The 12,331-nt window shown below is 41.1% G+C and overlaps 2 protein-coding genes across 5 annotated transcripts in view; one reads left to right on the top strand and one right to left on the bottom strand.

Annotated features, from left to right (window-relative positions):
* CORIN (corin, serine peptidase) overlaps positions 1-10,625 on the top strand; it is a 247,819-nt gene extending 237,194 nt beyond the window's left edge. For 3 of the 4 annotated variants that reach the window (XM_039241112.1, XM_039241113.1, XM_039241110.1), the window contains one exon: positions 6,542-7,791. In XM_039241112.1, coding sequence (XP_039097043.1) covers positions 6,542-6,724 — 183 coding nt within the window. In that variant the 3' untranslated portion in view covers positions 6,725-7,791. Of the gene's footprint in view, positions 1-6,541; positions 7,792-10,501 lie in introns of those variants that run through there. The other variant, XM_039241111.1, reaches the window with a different exon arrangement.
* The window catches only part of ATP10D (ATPase phospholipid transporting 10D (putative)), a 106,055-nt gene continuing 103,013 nt past the window's right edge, over positions 9,290-12,331 (bottom strand). Inside the window, exon 23 of the mRNA XM_039241109.1 lies at positions 9,290-11,232. Within this exon, the coding sequence (XP_039097040.1) occupies positions 10,902-11,232 (331 nt within the window). The 3' untranslated portion in view covers positions 9,290-10,901. The remainder of the gene's footprint in view (positions 11,233-12,331) is intronic.

Raw genomic sequence — 12,331 nt, 5'->3', positions numbered from 1 at the left:
TTTCTCATCCTACTGCATGGGGAATAGCACCCTGGGTCAGCAAAAGGAAGAACAGCAATTGTCTGGCCCATCTTAGCAGCCAAGACAAACAAGTTCTATGAGAAGCTAATGGTAATCATGGCTCCAACCAGGCTTCCCCTCCCCGTCTCTCTTCCCTGCCCACAGCAGAGGGACACCAAAGGATGTTTTCAGCCATCAAGGTGATGGCGTTAAAGCACACACAACACCCCACCTTCCAGGGTGTGTGAGAGAACTCCCTTTGTCTCAGGAGTCGATCGCTCCCACGTTGATTGCTTTAGGCACCCAGGATTCATAGTCATGTAGTTTCAGTAGTTTCCGTAGTCAGAGTAGTTTCCCAAGCATGCAAACTTAGCAATACAGGGAGGCGTTTTTATTTTCATATAATAAACATTCATTGAATATTATATTGAACTGGAAACCAGGCAAGAACAAAAAGGTTATTTTTTGCTTTCCATTTTTTAATTTTAATTCCAGTATAGTTAACATACAATGTTATACTAGTTTCAAGTGTACAATATACTGAGTCAACAGTTCCATTTATCACCCAGTGCCCATCACACGTGCACTCCTTAATCTCCATCACTGATTTCACCCATCCTTCTACCCACCTCGCCTCTGGCAACCATCAGTTTGTTCTTTATAATTAGGAGTCTCTTTCTTGGTTTGTCTCTTTTTTCTTTTCCTCCTTTGCTTGTTTCGTTTCTTAAATTTCACATATGAATGAAATCATTTGGTATTTGTCTTTCTCTGACTGAGTTACTTTGCTTAGCATTATGCTCTCACACTACATCCATGTCACTGCAAATGGCAAGATTTCGTTCTTTTTATGGCTGAATAATATTCCATTGTGTATAAATAAACACCACATCTTCTTTATCCATTCATCAATCAATGAACACTTGGCTATTATAAATAATGGTGCTGTAAACATCAGGGTGCATGGGTCTCTTTGAATTAGAATTGTTTTATTCTTTGGATAAATACCTAGTAATGCCATTACTGGATCATAGGATAGTTCTATTTTTAACCTTTTGAAGAACCTCCATATTGCTTTCCACAGTGGTTGTACCAGTTTGCATACCCACCAACAGTGCAAGAGGGTACCTTTTTCTCCACATCCTCATTAACACTTGTTTATTGTATTTTTGCATTTTAGCCATTCTGACAGGTGTAAGGTGATACCTCATTGTAGTTTTGATTTGCATTTTCCTGATGATGAGTGACATTGAACACCTTTTCATGTGTCTGTTGGCCATCTGATATGTTTTTTGGAGAAATGTCTGTTCGTGTCTTCTGCCCATTTTTTAATTGAGTTATCTGTTTTGTGGGTCTTGAGTTGTATCAATTCTTTATATACTTTGGATGCTAACCCTTTATTGGGTATGTCATTTGTGAATGTCTTCCCCCATTCCATAGGCTCTCTTTTAGTTTTTGCTGATTGTTTCCTTCACTGTGCAGAAGCTTTTTATTTCGGTGTAGATAATTTTAGATACAATAGATCACTTTATTTTTGCTTTTATTTCTGTTGCCTAGAAAAATGTTGCTGTGGCCAATGTCAGAGACATTACTGCCTGTGCATGTACATGCTGACTAGTTTTCCCAACACCGTTTTTTGAAGAGACTTTTTCCCATTGGATATTCTTTCCTGCTTTGTTGAAGATTTATTGACCATATACTTGTGGGTTTATTCTGAGTTTTCTATCCTGTTCTGTTGATCTATGTGTCTATTTTTGTGCCAGTAGCAGAAAGTTTTGATCACTACAGCCTTGTGATATAACATCAAGTCTGAAATTGTGAAACTTCCAGCTTTGCTTTTCTTTTTCAAAATCGCTTTCGTTATTCGAGGTCATTTGTGGTTCCATATAAATTTAGGAATGTTGTTCTGGTTTTGTGCAAAGTGCTGTTGGTATTTTGATAGAGATTGCACTAAATCTGTAGACTGCTGTAGGTAGTAAAGACATTTTAACAATATTTGTTCTTTTCAGTCCAAGAGCATGGAGTGTCTTTCCATTTCTTTGTGTCATCTTTAGTTTCTTTCATCAGTGTTTGACAGTTTTCAGAGTACAGGTCTTTCACCTCTCTGGTTAAGTTTATTCCTAGATAGCTTATCATTTTTTGGTGCAATTGTAAACGGGATTGTTAATTTCTCTTTCTCCTTCAAGGAAGTTTATAACAGTGCTACTTATGACCGTGCCACTGCTATGAAAGACTCTTGTTATTTCACTGCTGTGGAGTAAATCAGATTGCCCCTCGCATTTTAGAATTGAAGAAGAGATCAACAATATCATCACCACTCACACAACATAATAAAAGAACACTTTGGGCGGCCTATTTCAAAACAGGCTAATCGGGGGGCTCGAAATGGCCCAACAGCGATTCCTTAATTGTCACGGGAAAGAGGGAGGCAGGTGGCTCCTTTGGGGTTTCCCTGAGGCCACAGTCTCTCTGCTTCCTGACCACAAATCGTCCACCTGAGGTGGCCGGTGGTGGAGGAATCCCTACCTTCATGCAAGAGGCCCAGGTTTGATTCCCCAAGCCAAAAAAGAAAAAGAAAAAGAAAAAGTGTTTGGGGAGGCAGCGTGGTGTGGATCTTGGTTCACAGAATGTGCAGCCTGAAGTTTTGGGTGAGATCCTATCTCTGCCTGTAAGACCAATGTGACCTGGAGAAGTTTCTCTAGAATTTTCTCAGAAGATGGGGCTGATTCTAATTTTCAGGGTGTGGTTATGATTACCCGAGCCCATGTATGTGAAAGCCCCTATCTTTCACCTACGTGTGTGCAATGTCCGGCACAATGAATAGTAACTGTATCATTAGTATTTATCAGTTGGTGCTTGTGTGTTCCAGTATCTCTTCCAAGTGCTTTTTCGTAACTCATGTAATCCTCACAACCAGCTCTTATGGCAGTAACATTGTTTGTACTATTTTACAAAGCAGGAAAACAAGGGAGCAGAGAGGTGAAGTGATTTGCCCCAAATCACCCAGCATGGAGGTGGTAGAGTGAGAATGTGAACACAGGAAGTATAGCTTCAGGGTCCAGGTGTTCAACCTCTACACTCCCGGTAGCAGCGATTAGTGTGCATCCATCTCTCCCCGTTCCCAGCACAATCTGGAGGCCCACCCCAAATGAGTGCCTCTTCATCCCCTGTTACTTGCTAAAAGAGAAGGGAGGTGTTCTTTGAAAGAGAATTGAAGCCCAGGTACAGGCACAGCCAGGTTCATACCACATTGCCTGGTAGGACTAGGCCTTCCCGACCTTGGGAGTAGTTGGAATTCAACACTGTGGGAGACGCAAATGCATACCAGATACTCCATAATACATCCCTAGGGAGACGAATACAAAACAAATCATCAAAAGCTACTTTTTTGTTTTCATCAGGTCTGGAGCAAGATTATTCATCAGAACCTTTCATTATCTTCCTTAATTACATCCGTAGCCGACATTGGAAGCTGTAGACCCTTCTGTGAAGGTCTAGAAATCAATCACGGGGATCAATACTGAAGCCCAACATAAACTTTGGCCTAAAGCCCAATATGACAAAGAGGAAGAAGACCAAAACGAGCAACTTGTGCCTTTTGCTGTACAATCCCTTGCGTTTGAATTGCTCCTTTCTCCTCTCTTGCTCTCCACTTGACGCTTGTCTGTTTGTCTCACTAGGGCCTAACTCAAAATCCCCATCATGGGAAGGCACTTTTGTTCCCGTCCACTTGGCGGTAATCGCTCGGTCCTTTGAAGATTCCTTTCTCATGGTCCTTAGACCTGGCTTTCAAGTAGAGTTACGCTTGGTACCCAAGCAGACCTTTGACCTCTCTGGGACAAAAAATAGTGCCTTCTTCATCTGCATAGATCCTAGCACAGAACCTTGCAGAGAAGATGCTGAATAGTTATTTGGCTAAATTCCTGATCTGAAAGTATAGAGATACCAGCCTGTACACATCCCCGTTTTTGTTGTTGTTGTTGTTAATGTTAATTACATTTGATTTTATCGACAGCATCTTTCAGTATACTGAACTCCCAAGTTACCATGTACCCCTTGCCCATTCCCTTCTCTGAACGGGCTTCTTTTTTGGAGGTAACGTCGGCATGTCCAATGTTAATAACACTCTGACATAATAAGCAGCTCACCCTAATTAAGTCAGCATTTTGCTATTGCTTTTGCACAAGGGAAGACGAAACAACTGTGGAATTTGTCGGACAAAATGTTTCTAGTAAGTTTTGCTTTAAAAAAATTCATTTTGGCTTCCAGGCAGAGCAATTTATTCAGCCTCTTGCAAGGTCTGTCTATACTATTTGGGCTTATGGCATTGGAACGTTAGGAATGCAAAGATCTCCATTTTCCACAAAGCACACAGCGCAGTCAAAAACTTTGATTTTTTTTTGAATTTTGGGGGCACCTGGGTGACTCAGTTGGTTAAGCGTCCGACTTCAGCTCAGGTCATGATCTCACGGTTTGTGGGTTTGAGCCCTGCATCGGGCTCTGTGCTGACAGCTCGGAGCCTGGAGCCTGTTTCAGATTCTGTGTCTCCCTCTCTCTGTGCCCTTCCCCTATTCACGCTCTGTTTCTCTCTGTCTCAGTAATAAATAAACACCAAAAATTAAAAAAAACAAAACAAAAACAGGGGGTGCCTGGGTGGCTTAGTCGGTTAAGCGTCCGACTTTCGCTTAGGTCATGATCTCTCGGTTCGTGGGTTCGTGCCCCTTGTTGGGCTCTGTGCTGACTGCCAGCTCAGAGCCTGGAGCCTGTCTCAGAGTCTGTGACTCCCTCTCTCTCTGACCCTCCCCTGCTCACGCTGTCTCTCTCTCTCTCCTAGAAATAAATAAAGCATTAAAAAAAAACCAACTCCATTTCGCAGGGCACCTGCGTGGCTCAGTTGGTTAAGCATCCTCCTTTGGCTCAGGTCATGATCTCGTGGTTTGTGGGTTTGAACCCCACATCAGGCTCTGTGCTGACAGCTCAGAGTCTGGAGCCTCCTTCAGATTCTGTGTCTCCTCCTCTCTCTGCCCTTCCCATGCTCATGCTCTGTCTCTCTCTGTCTCTCAATAAATGTTTAAAAAAATTAAAAACAAACTCCATTTCACTCTAATAGCAGTAGTATTTGCTAACGCTTCTGAGACGAAGTAGTTCTGGAGCTGGAGTCATGGTGTCAGATGGCCTGGGTCTAAAGCTAGCTCTGTGCTTCAGGCTCAGTGCCTCCAACACACATGTTATAATTATTGTCAACTCATAGGGATTTCATGAGGATTAAATGAGCTAATCCAAGGGAAAGTGTTTAGAGGAGGATCAACAAACATAATTACTGTTTTTCTCCAACATGACCAGAGCGGCGAAGACCATCTATCTCATTCCAAGTTTGAAATTCTTACAGGACAAGGATTATTGGTAAATTCCCACCATGAATTCCCACATTTACATCCTTATTTTCCAGGATATCAATTCCTCTCTTTTGAGGCCGTGCAGAACTTGCCTAATCTGTGATCTTTTCAGGTGTAACAAATATTAACATTTGTAAAGCCACAGTGTCTTAATTATATGTGGGTAAAAGAACTGCAACGCCTCAAGTTAGATGTCAAGAATGAAAATCCCCGTGCATGTGAAATAGAATATAGGTTATCCACAAAATAACTTGCTGGAAATAATTCTTATGTGGTGTTTTCCATTCAAGTACACTAATTGGACAGATCTTAAGATCTGTTAAGAAATCAAGCAAGTTGTCAGTGTCTTTTACTGAATGCACTCATTCACAGAGCAAGAATCTTGAAAATAGGGTTATTCTGCAATCTTTTTTCTTTTTCTAAGTACTTTTTGGTGGAGAAAACAAAATCTTTGTTCCATTTGGGTACTTCCAACTTCATAAAATGACTCAAAGTTAAGGAGCGAGATCAAACTAGGAGAGAATTAGTTCTGATACGCTAAGTAGAATACTCTGGTTTCTCTTCAGATCATATAAATCTTTCGCCTTTTACTGATATGCTAAGTAGAGAAAATGATGCCTGATGTTAATATAGCACAGGAAATGACTGAGAAATCTTCTAATTTGCCGGAAAACAAAGAATGTAGCCCTTTCCCAAGTAACCTCCATTCTTTTAAGTTTCTTTTTAATGTTTTACTTATCTCTGAGAGAGAGACAGACAGACAGCATGAGCAGGGGAGGGTCTGAGAGAGAGAGAGAGACAGAATCTGAAGCAGGCTCCAGGCTCTGAGCTAGCTGTCAGCACAGAGCCCGACACCGGGCTCGAACCCATGAACTGTGAGATCATGACCTGAGCTGAAATTGGATGCTTAACCGACTGAGCCACCCAGGTGCCCCACCTCCATTCTTTTAAAGATCAGAGTGTAAAATGTTCCTTTGCAAGTTCCACTTGTGTAGTGGAAAGTGCCACCAGCTGGCACTGAGAGCTTTGTTAAAACTTTCCAAGAAGTTGGTTAAGCCAGGTTTGCCTTTATTGCACCCTCAGGATAACACGGACGCCATGAGGGCTCTGAAATACCAGTGACTAATGTGCACTGCTATTCATTACAGGGTGACAGCGGTGGGCCACTTGTTTGTGAGCGGCCTGGAGGACAATGGACATTATTTGGTTTAACGTCGTGGGGCTCCGTATGCTTTTCCAAAGTCCTGGGGCCTGGGGTTTACAGCAATGTGTCATACTTCGTCGAATGGATTGAAAGACAAATGTACGTCCATACCTTTCTCCTAAACTAATTCCAAAGACGATCAGAGACTTTTGTCAGCTACATTCAAAGCAAATGGCCTTTTTGACTGTGGAGAGCTTCCCGCAGAGAGCTGAACAGAAGCACTTTCCGTGGACCGTGATGCTCAGCCGTGCGCTGCAAATTTTCATGTTTGTTTTGGTCTCATTTTATGCAGTTTTGTTTCAACTTTACTTTTCTCTTATTTCAAGTTGAATGAGAGTCTAAAAAAAACCCATAAAACAAAGAAAAGCAGATCTTGTTCTTTTGCCAGGCCTAACCTTGACCTTAGCACAAAATTTATCAGCCCTGGAATAGGGCAGGTGCTAGGAGAACAGGTTATGGAAAATTCTCTTTCTTCGAGTCACAGAGAGGACAGAGATCCCCGATGAGTAATCTTTGCCAGTTTTTGTTTCTCGAGCACGGTGGCAAATTGCAATATTAATGCTGGAGGCTCTCTTTTATTAAAAGCCAACATAATTTACAAAGTTAAATGTTTACTATTACTCTTCTCAAGTTTCCATAATTCTGAGAACTTACAGTGGACAGAGATAAAAGACAAGTAGCATCCATTGAGGTACCTGAAATGGAAACATATTGAACACAAAGTCTTCAGACATCAACATTAGCATTCCTCAGAGGACTGTCCCCTCTGAACTCAAATCAAGGATGTAACTTTATAGAAAAGTCTCCATTGAACCTTCTCCAGAGCTGACGTTTGTTCAGGGCGAATGGGCTGACTGAGATTTTAACAACCAGAAGAATATTCGTGGGAAACATTTTGTTTTGGCTGTTTGACAGTGAATTGAGATTAAACTTTGCCAAGGAGAACTTGCTTTAGACTGGAGAGATTCAATTTTTGAAGATGAAAATTAAACTGCGCCCGACCCCAATTCCTTATTTCCCAATTTTCCTGCGTTCACCCATAACAATAGAGTCACAGAAACGCATCCCAAAGCACAGTTCAAGTTTGCCGGGAGTAACACATTTTGTAACTTTCCTTGAAGCATATTTAATATCTGGTGTTGCTGCCATTTCCTCCTGTTGATAATTAAAACAAAATTTTTTTAATGTTTTTAAGCACAAGGCCACTTTATGTGCATCAACCTCTCCCCACTAAAAAGCTTCACAATACAGATCTTCACATGTAAATGATTTAGTTAGGGATCCATTTGCAACATCCAAATGCCTTTCGAACAAGTAGGGTTCCCTACTAACCTTCACCAGCAAGCAACCCCCGCCCGGACTGCCTCAGCAGAGACTATCTGCAGTTTTATACATGTAGTTTTCTCCTCTTTTCAACGTGTCCACATATTGCGGTTTCAAAAAGTTGTCTTGACACGTTCCATGTTATTCCTCTCCTAGTCTCTAGTTTGTGTGAACCTACTGAGAATGTGAAACCCAGCAACGGAATGACGGGCACAACTGTATGGAAGTTCAAGAACATGATGTCAGTTTTGTTATAGTTGTAGGTACATAATGTAATAGCTTTTAGCCTTGCTCAACTTCTGTTCAGTCAACTGTACCTATTGTACTTGTTTTAAATAACCTGCAATAAAATAAAATGGCACAATCCTTTTTTTTTTCAACGGACACGGAACCTGGAGAGCAAGTCCCAGAAAACTGTGCCCCCTGCTATAACTGTTGGCCCCCAGCCGCCAACCAATCCAAATTTACCTGTCTTGGAGCTCACTCTCACAGGAGGGTGCTCTTATTTTAGGTGACGGGTGGCTTTTTGAAATGAGAGGTTGCTAATAGTCTCAGGTCACTTAAGTGTCCAAAGAAAACTTTAGTCCTGGTAAGACTGCAAGAGTCTTTCATGTCTACAGAGTACATTTTGGGAGCCTGAAACAATTCTTTCATAAATCTTTTGGGATAAAGTTATACCGCAAAAGATATACTATTAATCAATTTTTTTCTGGCTCCAAGGAACAATGATCTAATGCTGGGTCCCCTCAAATTTGGGAAAATATACTGAACACCAAAATGTAATAACTTAGTGTAAAAGTTATGCACTTGTAAATGAGGCCTGTTAAGGGCTTAATATAGACCCCAAATCTCTTTTGCCTGAGGACTAGCTGTGTTTCAGAATCCAGAATTTTTCAGAATAAAAAATATAATAGTTTAGCACCCAGTAATACAACACATTTTGATAGCAAAATATCTGAATAATTACATTAAATAAATAGCTTTACATCTGTCTGTTAATTTGTGCCTAATTTATGAAAAACCTGTTTCAGAGCTCTTGGGATTTTACAATTGTGGGTAGGAGACTGCGGACTCATAACACGAATACTCGAGTTTCTTCTACTCTTATGTACAGATACTTGACATCTGGAAACCTGACTTTTTTTCTTAGTCTTCTTGGTTTATTCATTTTATCTTTACATTCTAACCCTTTATCGATATTCAGAGAATGAATGCCAGCTGCTGGGAGGATAATGGATGATATGACACTACTGATTTTTCCATGTAAGAAAAGGCCATTACAATGTTCTGGTAAAAGCTGTGCTTTAAGAGTTTCCTTTTAAGCTCTGGCAGCAATTACTACTGGGGTCAGTGGTATCCATAGGAGTGATGACAGTTTTTCATACACATTATTTATTAAACAGTTTATTTTAAAACATCATTAAGAAAGTAGAAAGCAACTTCCAATAGCCATGTGGGATTTTGAAAGTTCTGGAAATCAGTCTATATAAGAGTATTTGCAGTAGTATCAGAAAGTAACAAGAAAGAAGGAAAGAAAGGAAGAAAGGAAGGAAGGGAGGGAGGGAGGGAGGGAGAAGGAAGGAAGGAAGGAAGGAAGGAAGGAAGGAAAGAAAGTCAGACCAGGAAAGTAGGTATCAGGGAAAAATTAAGCCCTGAGAATAACAGATTAATAGTCCTAAGACCTTGATACAGACAGAGAACATTAGCATGGAGATTTCAGGAAGGAGATTCTGGGTGACTAGTGGCTGACAATTTTCAGATGAATAGATATCGAATTTTAAAAAGAGTTCAATGAGACTAGATGATATTATAATAACTGGGCTTACTTTGTAAACTAGTCTTTGTTCCAACTAAAGCCAGCATACATGATTTGTGACAGCAAGTAACTTGCTATCAACATTCCTGTCCTAAAATGTATTTAAAAAAAAAAAGTTTTCTAAGAGCCTCATGGAATCCTTCTGAGAACCACCTGTATCAGACCCAATTCATAACACCTCATTTTTAAAAGCTACAACATGGGAGAAGTTGTAGGATTCTGTAAAGACCACGAACCCTCAAATGGTCTCTTAAAGACTGTTTTGAAATTGATTGTCTCATTTTTCTCAGGCTTTTGATTGTAAGTTTTAGAATACAAGAGATTGCCAAATGGGTAGACACGCAGCTCACTCTGTCTGCCATACGTGTGGACTGCGTTTCCCAACTGACAACGGCCGCATAGAGGCAGACCTCATAAAAAGTCTTCTTTTGAGCGAAAGCTGAGAGAGGAACACATCCCTACAGAACCCTGGCGTCCCTCTGCCCTTTCCCAGTGAACACTCCGCTGGAGAGCACTGCCGTGAGCAGAGAGGTATGCCTGGCATCTGCAGTCAGACAACCAAAGGCATCTTCCTGCATGAAAGAGGCTATTAATAGTCACTGGCTACATTTAAATAGTACAGTTATTACCCTTGTTTAGGTACATTGTCATTTAAAAGGCTCTTTGAATTTTTTCTCTGGAAATGGACCATTTATAACATTTTCTTCTCTTTGGAGTTCGAACTGATCTAAAAAACCGCTTTTTTTTCTTCATTTAAAAATTCAGATTGGAGTCTGCTCACTGAAAACATTTCCCTGGAACCGGAGTTCTCCCAGTTAAATAAAAACATCTCAAAGGAATCCTTTAAGAATGTCTGCACTTCGAAGACAATAAAAGAGCTTTTACAAAATCCAAAAAGTTTCATAAAAGCATTTGATTCTGAATTAAATATTTCACCTCCCTAAACCCTGTTCAGGTCACACTCCAACCTCTTTTACAAATGTATCTACAAACATACAATAAAGGGTCTGCACACTGGCTCTTCCAAGCACAGTGGAAGGAATGCTCATGTCCCTTAGGGAAAAATCGACCTCATTCTTGATAGAGCTGCCTCTTCAAAGTCCCTCTTCCAAATCTGAAGGAATATTTGCACTCCAAGTAGGGCACCCTACTTTTTTTTTTTTTTTTAACCCTTTGGGGGCCCAGCCATCCCTGAGTCCTTGGCTTCACAGCAGTCTGAGTCCAAAGCAGTTTCGTGTACAGATAAGTCATCCTGCTCAACAGGATGAGAAGGCGCTGACATCATTGCAAAGACAGCATCGGGGCCAGACGTAGCTCTTTTCTCTGACGCAGCGTCTGAGTGGTCAGCGTACGTAGGTGTCACCTGGCCCGTCTTTCCAGCCTCTCCCCACTTCTTGAGAGCTTTAGTCCTCTCCTCTGGAGTCAGTCTGTCAAAGTGCTTAGCCCTTAGAACTGGAGATGGAAACAGGGATCCCTGAAGAACTCGATATACGAACCTAGGTTACAAAAAGCACCACAGAGTTACAGTCACCTCAAATGCAGCATGGGACACAAAAAATACCCCCCAATTAGAAAAAGTAAAAGGGTCTGGTGGCCATTTGCCTTCCTGAGGTAAAAGGGAAAGATAAGCAAACTATAAAACGGACGCAATAACAATAGTACGTTAATATTTGGAAAGCACTTGGAAAACAGTGAGTGCCCTGAGAGTGCTTGTCAAATACATAAAAAAGAAAATCTTAGAAGTAGAGGTGCCAATAGTGCTAGATCATAGGCTTCATGTTAGATTAGATAAGCTGATACGTGTAAAGCAGACAGAGTGCTGGCACATAGTAAACATTCACAAAATGCTGGCTCTTAGTTCCCTGTGAGTACTGTGACACATTACTACAAACTTGTCCCTTTCAGTCCAAGCTGTCAGGGTTTATGCTGGTACGGCATTCTCAGAAACCCTGTGGGTATCCAATATATGTCACGTGGATTTATGCCATTAGGTGAGGGTCCTCCACAGATCTTTCCTATATGATCCCATCTCTTCCTGGTGGCTGTGGAGACGGTTGAAGGGACCCATAAGTCACAGACCTACTCTCTTCAGTGCTAATGAAAGGCTGTCTGGCCACACTGTTGGCCTTTTCTCTAGAGCACTGTGCCCAAAGCCAATCTCTTAATTTTAACAACTTTTAAAATCCGGATAGGTTGAGAATTTTCCTAAATCTGGCTTCTCTGGGTTTAACAGGCCTTCTCTCAATCTCTTCTCTCACATTTTACTCTAAGCGGCAAGCAGAAACCAGGCCAAATCTTCAACCCTAAACATCCAAGTTCGTAGTTTATAAATTCTGCTTTCCACATAACAGAATACACACTGGCTACGTTTTCTGCCACTATATTGCAAAGATCCCCTTTCCTCAAATTTCCAATAGCATGTTCCTCATTTCTGTCTAACTGTTCTCCACAATTATAGCCACATTTGGTTTGAGGCTGTCTATGTATTTTCTAAGATGAGATGGTTTTCCCAACCCGTGCTTCTCACTTGCTTCTGAATCCCCACCAACAGGAACCTTAATGTCTCTGTTTAAATGTCTGTTTAAAGAAGTCTAG

Source organism: Hyaena hyaena, unplaced genomic scaffold (genome assembly GCF_003009895.1).
Source record: "Hyaena hyaena isolate Hyena2069 unplaced genomic scaffold, ASM300989v1 scaffold_187, whole genome shotgun sequence".
NCBI lineage: Eukaryota > Metazoa > Chordata > Mammalia > Carnivora > Hyaenidae > Hyaena > Hyaena hyaena.
This window is presented reverse-complemented; position numbering and strand designations above follow the sequence as displayed.